Source organism: Rutidosis leptorrhynchoides, chromosome 3 (assembly GCF_046630445.1).
Source record: "Rutidosis leptorrhynchoides isolate AG116_Rl617_1_P2 chromosome 3, CSIRO_AGI_Rlap_v1, whole genome shotgun sequence".
Classification (NCBI taxonomy): domain Eukaryota; kingdom Viridiplantae; phylum Streptophyta; class Magnoliopsida; order Asterales; family Asteraceae; genus Rutidosis; species Rutidosis leptorrhynchoides.
Window position 1 is genome coordinate 11,402,237 of NC_092335.1, and position 18,756 is coordinate 11,420,992.

Below are 18,756 nucleotides of genomic sequence, written 5' to 3' on the forward strand. Positions count from 1 at the left end.
TTTTACTTCGTCGGGAAGTAAGACTTGGCCACTGGTTGATTCACGAACCTATAACAATATATACATATATATCAAAGTATGTTCAAAATATATTTACAACACTTTTAATATATTTTGATGTTTTAAGTTTATTAAGTCAGCTGTCCTCGTTAGTAACCTACAACTACTTGTCCACAGTTAGATGTACAGAAATAAATCGATAAATATTATCTTGAATCAATCCACGACCCAGTGTATACGTATCTCAGTATTGATCACAACTCAAACTATATATATTTTGGAATCAACCTCAACCCTGTATAGCTAACTCCAACATTCACATATAGAGTGTCTATGGTTGTTCCGAAATATATATAGATGTGTCGACATGATAGGTCGAAACATTGTATACGTGTCTATGGTATCTCAAGATTACATAATATACAATACAAGTTGATTAAGTTATGGTTGGAATAGATTTGTTACCAATTTTCACGTAGCTAAAATGAGAAAAATTATCCAATCTTGTTTTACCCATAACTTCTTCATTTTAAATCCGTTTTGAGTGAATCAAATTGCTATGGTTTCATATTGAACTCTATTTTATGAATCTAAACAGAAAAAGTATAAGTTTATAGTCAGAAAAATAAGTTACAAGTCGTTTTTGTAAAGGTAGTCATTTCAGTCGAAAGAACGACGTCTAGATGACCATTTTAGAAAACATACTTCCACTTTGAGTTTAACCATAATTTTTGGATATAGTTTCATGTTCATAATAAAAATCATTTTCTCGGAATAACAACTTTTAAATCAAAGTTTATCATAGTTTTTAATTAACTAACCCAAAACAGCCCGCGGTGTTACTACGACGGCGTAAATCCGGTTTTACGGTGTTTTTCGTGTTTCCAGGTTTTAAATCATTAAGTTAGCATATCATATAGATATAGAACATGTGTTTAGTTGATTTTAAAAGTCAAGTTAGAAGGATTAACTTTTATTTGCAAACAAGTTTAGAATTAACTAAACTATGTTCTAGTGATTACAAGTTTAAACCTTCGAATAAGATAGCTTTATATGTATGAATCGAATGATGTTATGAACATCATTACTACCTTAAGTTCCTTGGATAAACCTACTGGAAAAGAGAAAAATGGATCTAGCTTCAACGGATCCTTGGATGGCTCGAAGTTCTTGAAGCAGAATCATGACACGAAAACAAGTTCAAGTAAGATCATCACTTGAAATAAGATTGTTATAGTTATAGAAATTGAACCAAAGTTTGAATATGATTATTACCTTGTATTAGAATGATAACCTACTATAAGAAACAAAGATTTCTTGCGGTTGGATGATCACCTTACAAGATTGGAAGTGAGCTAGCAAACTTGAAAGTATTCTTGATTTTATGTAACTAGAACTTGTAGAATTTATGAAGAACACTTAGAACTTGAAGATAGAACTTGAGAGAGATCAATTAGATGAAGAAAATTGAAGAATGAAAGTGTTTGTAGGTGTTTTTGGTCGTTGGTGTATGGATTAGATATAAAGGATATGTAATTTTGTTTTCATGTAAATAAGTCATGAATGATTACTCATATTTTTGTAATTTTATGAGATATTTCATGCTAGTTGCCAAATGATGGTTCCCACATGTGTTAGGTGACTCACATGGGCTGCTAAGAGCTGATCATTGGAGTATATATACCAATAGTACATACATCTAAAAGCTGTGTATTGTACGAGTACGAATACGGGTGCATACGAGTAGAATTGTTGATGAAACTGAACGAGGATGTAATTGTAAGCATTTTTGTTAAGTAGAAGTATTTTGATAAGTGTATTAAAGTCTTTCAAAAGTGTATAAATAAATATTAAAACACTACATGTATATACATTTTAACTGAGTCGTTAAGTCATCGTTAGTCGTTACATGTAAGTGTTGTTTTGAAACCTTTAGGTTAACGATCTTGTTAAATGTTGTTAACCCAATGTTTATAATATCAAATGAGATTTTAAATTATTATATTATCATGATATTATCATGTATGAATATCTCTTAATATGATATATATACATTAAATGTCTTTACAACGATAATCGTTACATATATGTCTCGTTTAAAAATCATTAAGTTAGTAGTCTTGTTTTTACATATGTAGTTCATTGTTAATATACTTAATGATATGTTTACTTATCATAGTATCATGTTAACTATATATATCCATATATATGTCATCATATAGTTTTTACAAGTTTTAACGTTCGTGAATCACCGGTCAACTTGGGTGGTCAATTGTCTATATGAAACATATTTCAATTAATCAAGTCTTAACAAATTTGATTGCTTAACATGTTGGAAACATTTAATCATGTAAATATCAATCTCAATTAATATATATAAACATGGAAAAGTTCTGGTCACTACAATTGTTGTGTACCCCGTAATTCTAACCGGCGACCTTTGTAAGTGAACGACATTTTAAGCTCATCAAACTTCCATAGGGTGTCTCCTAAGGTCCTCAACCATTGGATTCCCAATACCATGTCACAACCACCTAGGGGAGTGATAACCATGTTGCTCGCGAAAGTTTGACCATTGAGTTGCCACATAAATCCTTCACATACGTTGTTCGTATGAATATTGTTGCTTCCGGGTACAATCACTTGCATTGGATCAACCAAATTAAAGCGGCAACCAAATCATTTTGCCAAGCTTAGATTCAAAAAATTATGCGTACTGTTTGAGTCAATCATAATGTGAACCACTTGTTGTCGGACATGTCCAGTGACCTTCATTGTTTGGAACACATTTTTGCCATGTAAAGCATTAAGAGAAAGGTATAGTACTGATTCATTACTATCTTTCTGATAATCAATCACCAATTCTTCTTCGTGTTTTACTTTCTCGTGACCAAATTGCACTCCACACTCATTATTTCCCAATATTTCTATCACATAGCGTTGTCCACTACACTTATGCCCAGGCACATATCCTTGATCGCAATAGAGGCACAAGTTTTTTATGAGCTTTTCATCCAACTCTTTTTGTGTTAACCGTTTTTTGTTCGGACGCACTTTATTATTTATTTGCCCTCTTTTGTATGGTGTTGTAATGGCAGGCACATTAGTAATAGCTTGCGGTGCACTTGCTATGTTGGTTGTACTAGATGACTGATACGAACCTTTTAGACTATGAGCCTCTTCATTTGGTCTTGTTAATGGAGAAATTAACGAATCCAATTCAGTTCCATCATTCTTTGTATCTCCATTTTCATGAGTATCATATTCTTTGATTAACTGAATTTCACTCTTACATAAAGCTTCATCAGGTAGTTCATCAAAATCATCCAGTCCTTCAGTTTTTTCTCCTTCATTATCTGTAACTTCAATTTCCTTAGTTTCATTTTTTTCAACTGAATCAAGAATGCCCATCACATAAAATTGATCATTAAAGTTCACAACTTGGGTCTCATCACCATTGTTTAACACTTGGGTTTCATCATCAGAATCCACCATTTGGGTTGCTAACTCATCTTTAGAAGTTGCAGAATGACTATGAAAGATTTGAGTCCGGCGCCTAATTACCTCTAGCGTATCTTCTTGGGCCCTAGCCAAAATATACGCATCATAAAGGCTTTTCGGTTTGAATATGCTAACACCATTCTTAACTTCCGGTTTCAACCCCCAAATGAAGATATCAATGACATAAGATTCATTCAAATTCATACTTTCGAACAAAGAATTAAAAGCTTCATAATATTCTTGAACCGTACCTGTATGCTTATAATTTCTTGTTGACATTTCATCGAACACTTCATGTGCAACTTCTGCCATGGATGAACTGACTGCCTTTTCAATTTCAAAGTAACTAGAAAAATGTGGTACGAAATCTTTCTTTACTCTACCGATTACAATCGGTCACTCTTCCTGATTTTTTATTACCACACAAACATGAATTAAAAAAAAAAAACACAGATTCAAGAATACAGAATCAAGAACACAGAATCGAACGATAGATGAAACAGTACAGGAAAGTGGCTCTTGATACCAATTGTTATGTACTTCCTGAATTCAGAAGAATCGAAGAAGTATTCGAACCAATCTGGGAACTATAGCAGAAAAGAATCAAGTTCTGAGAATTGGAACGATTTGGGAATTTCATTGTTAACTAATTGATAGTCACAATATTACAGAAAAGGGGAAAGAATGTGTTACACACGCTATCAATCAATAGCTTTCTAACTGATTACACTAACTTCCTATTTGTACTACTAAGCTAACACTTCCCACTTCTTGATGTTAGAACTTAACAGCCTGTCACACATGCTTGGCACATGCCTTATTAAACCCATAACAGTCGCAACCAAAGTCATCGCCTCTAGGGTTATGTCAATTCACAAACCGAATATACTATTACACTATGTATATACATAACCCGAAGCAATTTAAAGCATCATATCAGCCGAAATCAATTTCGAAGTAATATGATATCTATATAGGTTTGTAATTTTCAATTTCCATGTACGAATTTTTTTTTTCTGGTTTGTTAATATTTATGAGTTTTATAAATTTAGTTTAATTGTACAATTCAATTCAATAAATGTGGATCAGAAGGTTGGGTAAGCATCATCTATATCTGTTTGTGGTATCCGTTTGTTAGTGTTTATGTGAAAAGTTATTTTGTGTTGCTACCTGAATTTTTGGGTTGATTGTGGTATCTGTTAATGAATAATGAATAATGATAAAGAAAGTTTTGATGTTCAGAAAATATTGTATGTACTTCTTAATGTATATTGATTGTTATAGGGTTCCTATGCAACAAAGTATCTTGCGTGCCTTCGGATATTTACACGAAAATTGTTTCTTTGAAGAGAAACCAACTGCTGCTTGCTGTTCTAAAAAGAAAAGAAACCATCAGCTACTTGTGTAAGTCTATTTTTGATATCCCATTGAATTTACTGTTTCAGGTAAACTCCTAACTGTTTACTGTAAGATTTTCAATACCACAATGTTCGTCGATCATTTCCAAAACTATTAGTTCCAAAAGGACAGACTTACAAAGAAACAGGGCAGCTGCAAAGTTCAATTCAATATATTTCAATGAAGGTTCATCTGAAACTGCCATTCTTTCTGCTGGTTCTGTTCTTGAGGTAATAAAACCCTTAATAATATACTTCTGTTGATGATAAAAATAGATAAATTGTTTTATCATTCACATATTTTGTAATTGTCATATTGTATACTTATTTCACTTAAAAATTAATAAACGAAATGTTTTACAGGCAGCTGAGAAAGTTGCCAAAGGGGAATTAAATTCGGCTTTTGCTATTGTTAGACCACCGGGACACCATGCAGAAGAAAATGAACCAATGGGATTTTGTCTTTACAACAATGTTACAATTGCAACGAGGTTTCTCTTTGACCAAAAAGTGAGAATTATGTCTTTTTATATTATTTTGTGTGTACCAATTCACAAGATTGTCTTGCTTATATGATTTGATATGCTGTATTTATGTGTAATGGGCAGGGCCTTTTATAGAAAGTAGAAGTTTGTTAATATATACGAAACGGTAGTCTTAAAGCTTAGATCATGTGACTAATACGGAGTAATAGAGATATATATTACATATGTGTTTGAAAAGCTAATGTTAAATGTGGTATATATGTAGGTTATCGACATGGAACATGAACTTCAAGTATTACGAATTCAACTGGCTGAGAAGTCCAAACGTTCAATTGAGCTTCAGAAGGAGGTTTAGTTTTCGTCTTTTGCTTTATTGTATCAAATTGACCTTTATGATTATAGTATTTGTTCCTATTATTTAAACAAATAATAGGCCAGAGTCAAATGTTAACTGTAATTTACACAATTACTCTGTTGGGCGTTTCCTTAAATTTTATTATTTTGTCTAAAAGTATGACATTACGATTGCAGCTGGATATTCACATCAGGGAGATGGCGCTCTTTCACCCAGAACGAACATTGATATCGGTACATTTTGAGCTGATATCTCTCGAAAATAATATAACTACAGTTTATCAACTATATTTTTAAACTTGAATTTAGATATATGAATTAGAAATAATCTAAAATCTGTTAGAGTATGGAGACATTTATACAAAACGAGAAAAAAACAGATCAAAAACAGAGCAAGTTGATTGTGCGCGGTGATGGTGCGCGGCGCTCTCCCTGCGCGCACTAGAGAAGTTTTGATCAGAAGGCTTGCTCGAAGTTTGGGAGTGTGATCAGTTGGCAACCTTTTTTTCATGTGGGATCCGATTTTGTTTGATTCTCCTTTTGCTTTAGGTGCAAAGTGGATACTTTACACCTTGAATTGAGGCTGTGATCATGCTAATTCAAGGGTGTAAAGCTAGTTAGTTGGCAAACATGATAATTACTTGTCATGATGAAGATTCCTTGCTAGTTTCTTAAGTGTTCTTGTTTCTCCTATAAATGGAGCTCATTGTATCTCATTGTAATACACCACCCTCAAATATTCAGTAAATAAACGATCTCTAGTTGGTCCGTGGACTAAAGCAATCACAACGATTGCATATAACCACGTTATATCTTGTGTCGATTTACTTTTTCGCATTTATATTCTTTCGTTCATTAAGTGGGTGAGTGATCTTGAAGAATCACTTGCGTTGTTTGGGTCCTAATATCCTAACAACTGGTATCTAGAGCACAAGGTTTCGTTAAGGGAACGATGGCGGAAGATGGGAAGTTTAGAATCGACCGATTCGATGGGAGAGACTTTGGCTTTTGGAAGATGCAAATTGAAGATTACTTGTATCAAAAGAAGCTACACCAACCCTTGTTAGAGACCAAGCCCGAAAGCATGAACGATGCCGATTGGACGCTTTTGGAGCGTCAAGCTTTGGGTGCTATTCGTCTTTCACTTGCTAAGAACGTTGCATACAACGTTGTGAATGAGAAGACAACGTTTGCTTGCTTGAAAGCACTCTCTAACATGTATGAGAAACCTACAGCTGCAAATAAGGTATTTCTCATGCGTCAATTGTTTAATACTAAAATGAAGGAAGGTACGAGTGCAACGGATCATATCAATGAATTTAATAATATCGTTTCAAGACTTGAATCGGTAGAGATTAAGTTTGATGATGAACTAAAAGCACTTATCTTGCTTTCATCATTACCGGAAAGTTGGTCGGGTACGGTTACCGCGGTTAGTAGCTCTACGGGAACTACTAAGCTAGCGTTTGAAGGAATAAGGGACTTGATTCTTGGTGAAGATACTCGTAGGAGAAATTCGGGGGAATCGACATCCGGTTCTTTGTTAAGTACCGACAACCGGGGTAGAAAATTTGAACGCGGTGAGAAGAAGGGTAGGAAGAAGTCTAAGAAGAGGTATCCATCGAAGGATAGAAGTGAAGTTACTTGTTGGGGTTGCAATCAAAAGGGGCACTTTCAAAGGAATTGCAAAAATGGTTCCACGAAAGGTGTAAACTTGGCCGAAGGGGAAAGTGATGATGCACTTTTGTGTAGTGTTGAAAATTCTATGGAGTCTTGGATTTTGGATTCGGGAGCTTCGTTTCATGCTACTCATATCAAAAGCATGATGAAGAATATTCGTTCATACCAAGGCAAGGTGAGATTGGCGGACAACAAGCAACTCAATATAGAGGGCATTGGAGATGTTGTTTTGAAGACTACTCTTGGTTCTAATTGGACTTTGAAGAACGTAAGGTACATTCCTAAATTGAAAAGGAAACTTATTTCGGTTGGTCAATTAGATGATGAAGGTAACGCGGTTACTTTTGAAAACCGCCAATGGAAGGTGGTTAAGGGTAGTAGTATTGTGGCTCGAGGGCATAAAAGGGGAACACTTTATATGGTTGAAGTGTTTGATGAAGACACGGTGGTTGCTACGGTTAATGTTGAGTCCGAATCAACTCTATGGCACCGAAGACTCGGGCATATGAGTGAGAAGGGTATGAAGATGCTTGTTTCGAGTGGGAGGATTCCGGATTTGAAGAAAGTAGAACTTGGGTTTTGCGAACCATATGTTTATGGGAAGCAAAAGAAGGTGACTTTTGAGAAATCGGGGAATGCACCTAAGTTGGAGAAATTGGAGCTCGTTCATATGGATGTGTTTGGTCCAACCAATGTAGAATCACATGGAGGTTCTCGCTATTATGTCACCTTCATTGACGACTCCACTCGAAAGGTATGGGTTTATTTTCTTAAAGCTAAATCCGATGTATTTAATACTTTTGTGAAGTGGAAAGCTATGGTAGAAAATGAGACTAACTTGAAGGTTAAGTTCTTGAAGTCGGATAATGGAGGAGAATATGGTAGTCTTGAGTTTAAGGACCATTGTGCAAAGCTCGGTATTAGAATGTTGAAAACGGTACCGGAGACACCGCAACACAATGGGGTCACCGAACGTATGAATCATACGTTAAATGAAAGGGCTAAGAGTATGAGACTACATGCCGGTTTGCCTAAAATGTTTTGGGCGGATGCGGTCAATACGGCGGCTTATTTGATAAATAGGGGACCCTCAACACCGTTAGGTTTTCGAATTCCCGAGGAAGAATGGCAAGGCAAGAAGGTGAGTTATGGTCACCTTAGGATCTTTGGGTGTAATGCATATGTGAAGACCAAAGATGCGGATAAAGACAAGCTTGAAGCTAAGTCAAAGAAGTGTATATTCGTAGGCTACGGGTCGGATGAAATGGGCTATCGTTGTTGGGACAACGAAACTAAAAAAGTAATTCGTTCGCGAGATGTTACTTTTGATGAAGATTTGGTCTATGGTAAACTGGAAACGGGGAGTCCTAAACCGAGTCAAGTTACTTTTGACGATGTTTCTATTGATGATCTTGCAGGTTCTAGTGGGAGTTTGGGAAACAATGAATTGCCAAATAACGGTGAGGCGTCGAAAAATGCTAATGATGGGGATGATTCGGAAAGCGGTGATGATTCCGAACATAGTGCGAGCTCTAGTGATGAGGAGGACACAAATGAAACCGGTCCAACCATTCCGGTTACTCCTACACCAAGACGCTTGACTAGAGTGCCCAAACCTAATCTTGGTATTCTTCATCAGCAAACTACTTGCTCTATACCGAGAATGGTGAACCCGAAAGTTACTTTGAGGCAAGGAAAATAAAAGAATTCATACAATGGGAGCTTGCCATGAAAGAAGAGATGGGGTCACTTGAGAAGAATAAAACTTGGTCACTAGTGAAGTTACCTCATGATAAAAGGGCGTTGCAAAACAAATAGGTGTATCGAATCAAGAATGAGTCGGATGGCAAGAAAAGGTACAAGACTCGTTTAGTATTCAAAGGCTTTCAACAAAAGGAAGGGGTTAACTACAAAGAGATATTTTCACCGGTAGTTAAAATGACTACTATCCGTTTGGTACTTTCTATAGTCGCATCTGAAGACTTACATCTTGAGCAACTAGATGTAAAAACTGCATTCTTACATGGTGATCTTGTTGAAGAGATCTACATGAGGCAACCCGAGGGCTTTGAGGTAAACGGTAAAGAGAAGTGGGTTTGTAAGCTAAATAAAAGTTTGTATGGATTGAAGCAAGCACCTCGGCAATGGTACTTGAAGTTTGACGAGTTTATGAAGAAGATTGGTTTCTTAAGATGTGAAGCGGATCACTATTGCTACTTGAAGAAATTCAAGTCTTCTTACATAATCTTATTGTTGTATGTTGATGACATGTTGCTTGCCGGTTCAAACATGTCCGAAATTAACAAGTTGAAGGGATTACTTTCCCGAGAATTCGAGATGAAAGATCTTGGCGGTGCTAGGCAAATACTTGGTATGAGTATTGTGCGCGATCGTGTAAAGGGTACTCTATACTTGTCTCAATCCAAATATATTGAGAAAGTAGTAGAGAGGTTCAACATGGAAGATTCAAAGGCTCGTTCTATGCCTTTGGGAAGCACCTTAAAGTTATCGAAAAGTCAATCACCAAAAATGGAAAGAGACAAGAAGGATATGGAAAAGGTTCCATATGCATCGGCCGTGGGTAGTATTATGTATGTCATGGTTTGTACAAGACCCGATATTGCTCAAGCAGTGGGAGTAGTAAGTCGTTATATGTCTAATCCGGGGAAAGAGCATTGGGAAGCGGTCAAATGGTTGCTTCGTTATTTGAAAGGTACTTCTAATATGGGATTGTGTTTCTCCAAAAACAATCTCATACTTAGAGGTTATGCGGATGCTAATTTGGGTGGATGTGATGATTCGGGGAAAAGCACTACGGGTTATGTTTTCACAATGGGGAAGACGGCGATTAGTTGGTTATCTCGATTGCAAAAGAGTGTTGCTTTGTCAACCACCGAAGCCGAATATATGGCTATTGCGGAAGCTTCTAAAGAGCTAGTGTGGTTGAAGAAATTCTTAGGCGAGTTGGGTAAAAGACAAGACTATTGCGTCTTGTATTGTGATAATCAAAGTGCGGTTCATCTTGGGAAGAATCCGGTGTTTCATAGTCGAACGAAACACATCAAGATAAGATATCATTTTATTCGACAACATATAAATGATGGCACTTTATTCTTGGAGAAAATCCTTGGTACGAAGAATCCTGCCGATATGTTTACTAAGGTGGTTACAACGGAGAAATTGTGGTTTTGCATTACCTCAATTGGTCTTCTCATGAATTGATGAGAGAAGACCCCAACTAGAGATGTGAATGGTGTTACAAGTTTAACAAGTAGTATTGAAGACCTTTTATCGAAAGTCTACTCATCCGAAGTATGTGTTGAGCGTGCGTGTCCCAAATGGTATTTGACGGTAATCGAAGGTGGTTTAATGTTCTTGGTTAATTCATTGATATGATTGGAGTTTTGTTCAAAGTCTCCAAGTGGGAGATTTTTTAGAGTATGGAGACATTTATACAAAACGAGAAAAAAAAAATGTTTCAACACTTGCACGGATTTTACAGATTTCGGTAAGCGTGAAACAGAGAAAAACAGATCAAAAACAGAGCAAGTTGATTGTGCGCGGTGACGGTGCGCGGCGCGCTCCCTGCGCGCACTAGAGAAGTTTTGATCAGAAGGCTTGCTCGAAGTTTGGGAGTGTGCACGGCGCGCACGTTTAAGTGTGCACGGCGCGCACGTTTGCTGGCAGCAGCTGGCAACCTTTTTTTCATGTGGGATCCGATTTTGTTTGATTCTCCTTTTGCTTTAGGTGCAAAGTGGATACTTTACACCTTGAATTGAGGCTGTGATCATGCTAATTCAAGGGTGTAAAGCTAGTTAGTTGGCAAACATGATAATTACTTGTCATGATGAAGATTTCTTGCTAGTTTCTTAAGTGTTCTTGTTTATCCTATAATGTGACTCATCTAAGAGAGTATGGCTGTTGTTTCAAACCACACATTGTATGTGATCTCAGGTTGACTAATGGAGTTGACCAAGATCAAGTGCCTGATGTCGCGTTAATAAACATCAAAGCTGAGATGAATGTTGTAACAGTTGAAAAATTTACCAAGCATCCTGCGCATGTGCTTTTTGATGCCCGTCAGATTACTGAGGTATACCTTATAAGGATTATTTGTGTTTTTATACAATACGACTTTTATCATTGTAAATATTTATTTGTTTCTTATTTATTTTCTATTTTATTTTTTGTCCAGAATCTGGCATGGGTCGCCTTAGAGCTTACATTCAAGTGCTACCAGTCACTTGAGGGCATTTGGAGGTAAATGTTTGCGACTAAATTTTATCCTTCCATTAAATAAATTGAGTTGTATGTTTGATGTCTGATATTGTTTTGTTCTTTTTGTGGTTGCTAACCTAACAATGCTTGAGGTATTATCACATTTGATTTAGTCTCAGTTTTTAAACAATCCCAGTACGTTAGCCCTACTTTTATTGATGATTCTTACGAACTATAATCAACAACTTTCCATCAAGTACCTAAACTACCCTTGACCAAATTTTAAAAACTACGGAGTTATCAGTTTACGGCTTTGGAGTTTTCTTTGCAACCCTAGAATTTTCCCAAATTTCCCTCGAATCAAAATCAAACCAACAAACATCTATTGGAATGCGATCATCAACCAATTCGACGATTATTTCTTTTCCATCATCTTCCTTCATCTTCGCTGGTAATTGTTTCAGTTTTTGATTTTTTATAAGATTATATTATTGCAAAAATTAGGACTTTTAATTGCAACAATTAGGCGTTTGAAGTGATCGTAGCATAAGTGACCATATTATTTAGGTTTAACAGTTTGACATAACTAATTTCTTAGACATGGTTCGTCTAATTTGGTAGTCTTATTATAGCTTGAGGTCTATACATGAACCAAGCTTAAACCTTTTGCTTAAAAATCCAGTGGCTTTCTATTTTCAAATATATTTAATATGTCAGATATGAATACAAATAATGTTAATTCTGTAATTATTTGTTTTAATTGTGTGGTGTAGGAGGCTATATGCATTAAAAGTATATTAGAATTGTTCACATGTTTTAATTGTGTGGTGTAGCTTGAGATGCTTTTTATGGCTCCATTTGGTTTAAATGGGTTGATCAAAATGGAGAATGGACATAAAGATCAGAATACGGAAGGAACTCGGCTGTGAAACGTGGATCGAAAAGATTTAGATAAGTAATAGATTTCTAACTTCCAAATGAAATTCTTTTTTTGCTACCATTACTTCATAATACTTAAACAACTTGGTGTTACATTTTTATTTTAAACCTATGAAAATCAAAATCTTCTTTATCAGATGCACTTCACTTCGCCACTTGTAGGCTGTGTTAATATAATTTTTTTTTTTTTTTTTTATGTGAATGTGTATTTAAAGTGCAGCTTTCATAGTAATTAGTTTTGGTGTATTTTAGTTAATATTTATTTCAAGTGCAGCTTTCGTAGTAATTAGTTTTGGTGTATTTTAGCTAAATTCATCATCTCAACCAGAGAATGATTTTCTTAAAAATTACTGTAGCTTCTAACAGATTGACTTTATTTTTTCTCATATAAGTGCTTGTGCTTCATGTCTGCTAATGGTGACTATTTCATGTTTAATGATGAGACGCACTTTGAGGTAAAACATTAGGTAAATAAATGTTGCCAAATGTTATTACTTATCTGGTTTTGATAAACTAATCGCAAACCAAGAACACCATCAAATAGGTGTTCAAGAATCCTTGCCTGATGGATATTTACATTTCACCCACTATTATAGAAACAAAGATTGTTATGTGGCGAGTTGTATGCAACTGTTGTTTCATTTGAAATAAATATACTGGTATAATATAAATCAATGGATGTGACATAAGTGGTAGTGCATATAGAAGATCTTGGAAGGTATGGTACATATATGTATTCTTACTAGAGGTGGCAATTACAACCCATTAACTAATGTACGGGTGCTTTCAATTTTCTATGCATGAAAGGATAACCTCAATTGACCCTTTTAAACGCGGGTCGAAATTACCACCTCTACTTCGATCTCTTTTACATATATTTTCTTATTGTACCTCATTATTGTTATGTACAACTTTGATCAACATTTGAGGTTATATATAATGCTTCTTACCTTTAGTTGTATCAAATACACAAAGCCATTCATTTTGTGCACCACAAACAATCTGCTGTTGTCTTTCAGGTTAAGTGTCATATGAGGCTAAGATGCATCGCCATCTCCATCTCGGTATATCTCCAATCGCCATCGCCATATATATTATTAGACGTGACAAATTGGATCGTTATGGTGGGTTAGGGTCAAAAGGGTTACATGAAGTAAACGGTTAGTTGTACCAAATATCTTGTGGGATGGGTTACAAATGCACAGATCACCCATTAAGGTCTAAATGACCTATAATATCAGGATAAGATGTGTTTCTTTGCAGCGAAAAGTCGAGGTAAAATCCTCATGTTGTTGATTACCCTTAAACCATGTCACTGCCTCTTGAGTTATGATGATTACAGGAATAGTTCGGCTAAAATTCTCTGTATGGAGTTTGCTTTGAGTACACAACTGCTACGTTGTGTTTATGTTGCAAGTTTTTTTTCCCAGTAATCTCGTGATCTCATTTTTTATGGTGGTCAGTCAAGTTGAAGTAGTTGTTTTAGGTGGTTAGCCATTAGAGGTTTGTATATGGAAAACCCTATCATTTTGGCATTCTTTTTTTTTTTTTTTTTTTTTAAATAAATTTGGATGTCATATTTTTTAAGCAAATTATTGGCTCAAGTATTACTTAACTACATACCAATAGTTATTGATTTTTTTGCTGTAGACTTTATTTATTCAATTTGATTTGATATGACCCGCCATTGTAAGATTATTGACTTGTTTAACATAATAAACAAATTATAATAGTAAAAGTTCTGTGTTGTAATTAATGAAGCTACAATATAAGCAACTGTAGTGTAGATTGAGTGCTCACTGATAACATCGAACTGAATTAGTAGTCAAAATTGTAACATCGAACAACTGAATTAGTAGTCAAAATTGTAGCCTTTAGTGTAGATTGAGTATTCACTGATAACATCGAACAACTGAATTAGTAGTCAAAATTGTAGCCTTTGCTTCATATTTTATACAGTGAGAATAACATTCTAATTCTAATCTAATTAATCATTACTCTGTATTTCAACCAAAAGAGTACATTAATTCGTCTTCTTGTTTCTTATATAATTGGATACACCTTATTTTGAAAATATTATGAAATGGTTGTCAAATGAATTTATAACATCAAACAAACACAAATTATATGGATATTGCAATATGCATTTTAGAATCTCGCAAAGTTGCGGGTATTAACATTATGAAGATTGTCTTACAATATCATCAATCAATAAAACCTGCGGTTTCGCGGGTCTTTAACTAGGTTTAGGGGTTAGGGTTTAGGGGGTAAGGGTTAGGGTTTAGGGTTTAAGGTTTAGGAGGTTTAGAGTTTATAGGGTTTAGGGTTTAGGGTGTATGGTTTAGGGGTTAGGATTTATGGTGTATGGTTTATGGGTTAGGATTTAGGGTGTATGGTTTAGGGTTTATTTAGGGGTTAGGGTTTTAGAGTTTATGGTTTAAGGGTTAGAGTTTGGAGTTTAAGGTTTAGGGTTAGGGTTAGGGTTTAAGGTTTAGGGTATAAGGTTTAGGGTTTAGAGTTTAGGGTTTAGGGTTTAGTGTATAGGGTAAAGGATTGGTGGTTTGGGTTTTAGGGTTTAGGGTTTAAGGGTTAGAGTTTAGAGTTTAAGGTTTAGGGTTAGGGTTAGGGTTTAAGGTTTAGGGTATAAGGTTTAGGGTTTAGATGAAAGGACCCGTTCATATACATTATAAACGATTCACAATAGTTGATTACATTGCGAGGTATTTGACCTCTATATGATACATTTTACAAATATTGCATTCGTTTTTAAAAGACAAACTTTCTTTACATCGAAAATTGACAGGCATGCATACCATTTCATAATATCCACTATCCAACTATAAATTAATTTAATAATAATCTTTGATGAACTCAATGACTCGAATGCAACGTTCTTCGAAATATGCTATGAAAGACTCCAAGTAATATCTTTAAAATGAGCAAATGCACAGCGGAAGATTTCTTTAACACCTGAGAATAAACATGCTTTAAAGTGTCAACCAAAAGGTTGGTGAGTTCATTAGTTTATCATAATCATTTATTTCCATCATTTTAATAGACCACAAGAATTTCATTTCCAGTTCTCATAAATATACGTCCCATGCATAGAGACAAAAATAATCATTCATATGGTGAACACCTGGTAACCGACATTAACTAGATACATATAAGAATATCCCCTATCATTCCGGGATCCTCCTTCGGACATGATATAAATTTCGAAGTACTAAAGCATCCGGTACTTTGGATGGGGTTTGTTAGGCCCAATAGATCTATCTTTAGGATTCGCGTCAATTAGGGTGTCTGTTCCCTAATTCTTAGATTACCAGACTTTAATAAAAAGGGGCATATTCGATTTCGATAATTCAACCATAGAATGTAGTTTCAATTACTTGTGTCTATTTTGTCAAACATTTATAAAAGCGCATGTATTCTCAGTCCCAAAAATATATATTGCGAAAGCATTTAAAAAGGGAGTAATGAAAATTGTAAAACAGTTAATAAAGCATTTGCATGTATTCTCAGCCCAAAAACGTAAAGAGTAAAAGGGAGCAAATGAAACTCACGCATATAAATATTGTAAAACAGTTAATAAAGCATTTGCATGTATTCTCAGCCCAAAAACGTAAAGAGTAAAAGGGAGCAAATGAAACTCACGCATATAAATATTGTAAAACAGTTAATAAAGCATTTGCATGTATTCTCAGTCCCAAAAAAATGTAAAGAGTAAAAGGGCAATGAAACTCACCATACTGTATTTCGTAGTAAAAATACATATAACGTCATTGAACAAGTGCAAGGTTGGCCTCGGATTCACGAACCTAAATTAATTATATATATTTATGTATTGGTCAATATTTGTCTAACAAATTAGGTCAAGTCATAGTGTACCACAATCCTAATGCTCGAGACTAATATGCAAAAGTCAACAAAAGTAAATTTGACTCAAAATAATTTCCAAAAATCTATACATGATTAATATATAGTTTAAATATCGTCGTTTTATATTTTTAAATATTTTTAAAAGATTTATTAGAGTAAATAATATAATTTATTTATTAATTAATAAAATTTTATATTAAATTTATATAATAAAATATACTTTTATATATATTAAGTAATAAAATTTATAAGCCAGGTTCATTTAATATCATAAAGATAATATTATAGGTATTATTAAAGTAAGTTATTACACGTAGTAAAATATGTTTGTATCACATATTTATTTGATAAAATAATATCTATAATGATAGTAAGTAAAAGTTGTATTATTTTGTAATAATAATAATTATTATAAAAATATCAATATTTATAATTACTAAGATAACATTATGATAAAACGATAATTCTAATTATGATAACTTTAATATTTACGATAATTTTTAATATTATCTTTAAAATAATAATTCTATTTAAAATAATAATAATAATAATATTTTATAGTAACAATGACATTTCTATTAAAATGATAATTTTTGTTAAAATGATAGTTTTGATACTAACGATACTTTTAATAATAATAGTAGTGATAAAAATAATAAGAACGATAATTTTATTTAAATCAATATCTTATAATATTTTAATTTCATCATGATACTCTTACTCATTATTTCCTAATCGTTTCGTTTAATAGATTTTAATCGTCTTTTATATCGTGTTCGTAATAATGATAATAATAGTAATCAAAATAATTAGGTGTTACAAATATTTGTTTTAATTACACTAATATTAATAATGATAGTTACTATAACATTATTAACGATAATACTAATAATTATCTTAATGATAATATAGTAATAATAATAATAACAATAACAATAACCATTTTTAAATAATGATATATATATATTAATAATGATAATAATAATAATAATACTAATAATAATAATAATAATAATAATTGGATAATAATAATAATACTAATTATAACTTTAACGATAATAACGATAGTAATAATAAAAAAAATAACAATTTTTAATGATAAATCCCTTTTATTGATAAAGATAATAATAATGATAATAATAAGATAAAACTAGAACGACGATAATAATAATCATTTTTAATAAAAATATCGAAAATTCAATTGATTATAACTTCTAATCCGTTCATCGAAACCATTCGATATCTAAAGGAAAAGTTCTTAATTTTTCGCTAGCTTTCCAAGGACATGCATATCTTATACCTTATCTCAACCGCAAGTGTAACTAATTCAAGATTCAACCTAACCTGTCTAAGGGCAATATCAAAAGTACAAGCATGCATAATCCTAAATACTCGAGCATTAGTCAGGGATACACTATTAGTATGTAAAAGTTAAATTATGAGTACTCACGTATCAATATTGAGATTCAATATTGCAGGAAAGGTACGTAGACGCAACGGAAATGATAAAAACTATATTGACCTCACGAGCATACCCATGAACCATACTCAATCACCTCCATAGCTATAACCCATAATTTCCTTAATCCTATCCTACTCGAAAAACAATTTCGAAATCACTCGGACAGCACTCCGTCGTAATATTTTATGTATACTAATAATATCTTGAAATAATACGGAGTAAATATATATATGTAAATCTATTGAGAGAGTTTAGAGAAAAATATTTTCAAGTTTCTATGAAATAATGAAACCTAATGAATTCTATTTATAATAGATTTTTGAATTATTAAAGTGAATTATTAAAGTATGAATTATTAAAGTGAATTATTAAAGTATGAATTATTAAAGTGAATTATTAAAGTTAAAGTAAAGTAAAAATAAAGTAGAGGTAAAGTTTAAGTATAGTAAAAGTATAAAACTATGTACGTATAATACGCGTATAAATATATATAATATTAATTTAAATCATTTAATAAAATAAAATATAAATATCGTTATCTTTATCATACTAGTTAAGTAATGAGTTGTCAAAAGTGATTCTAGATATTTATAAAAGTTATATACGTTTTAATAATAAAGTTCTTTTTAAACTGAAAACGTTTTTGTACGTTTGAAACTAAATAGGTCAATCGAGTCTTTATGAGATTCAATCTTCCACTATCCTTTGTCTAGTTCTCAATAATTGACAATTTATTCTTATTTATAAATCACTTTACCATTTTCCGAATATTGTTAAAATGGAAAGATTTCTCAAATCAACGTGGGCCTTTCAACAGAGACTTGTAATCATAATTCAA

At 33.3% G+C, this 18,756-nt stretch overlaps 1 protein-coding gene across 2 annotated transcripts; it reads left to right on the top strand.

The window, feature by feature from the left end:
• Positions 1 to 4,789: 4,789 nt before the first annotated feature.
• Positions 4,790 to 14,220, top strand: LOC139895740 (uncharacterized). 2 transcript variants are annotated; one of them, XM_071878275.1, is made up of 9 exons: positions 4,790 to 4,905; positions 5,018 to 5,129; positions 5,262 to 5,408; positions 5,649 to 5,732; positions 5,915 to 5,971; positions 11,372 to 11,510; positions 11,613 to 11,677; positions 12,469 to 12,590; positions 13,594 to 14,220. In XM_071878275.1, the coding sequence occupies exons 1-6, from the start codon at positions 4,793 to 4,795 to the stop codon at positions 11,378 to 11,380; spliced, it is 522 nt and encodes a 173-aa protein (XP_071734376.1). In that variant the 5' UTR covers positions 4,790 to 4,792; the 3' UTR covers positions 11,381 to 11,510; positions 11,613 to 11,677; positions 12,469 to 12,590; positions 13,594 to 14,220. The 2 variants fall into 2 exon arrangements, with proteins under 2 accessions (XP_071734376.1, XP_071734375.1); XM_071878274.1 differs by having other exon boundaries at positions 12,469 to 14,220.
• Positions 14,221 to 18,756: the final 4,536 nt, after the last annotated feature.

Bases quoted from the DNA above. Each gene is read 5' to 3' on its own strand.
- LOC139895740 (XM_071878274.1), top strand. From the start codon at position 4,793: ATGCAACAAAGTATCTTGCGTGCCTTCGGATATTTACACGAAAATTGT. The intron at 4,906-5,017 runs GTAAGTCTATTT...CAAAACTATTAG, and splicing joins AGAAACCATCAGCTACTTGT to TTCCAAAAGGACAGACTTAC. The intron at 5,733-5,914 runs GTTTAGTTTTCG...TTACGATTGCAG, and splicing joins CAATTGAGCTTCAGAAGGAG to CTGGATATTCACATCAGGGA.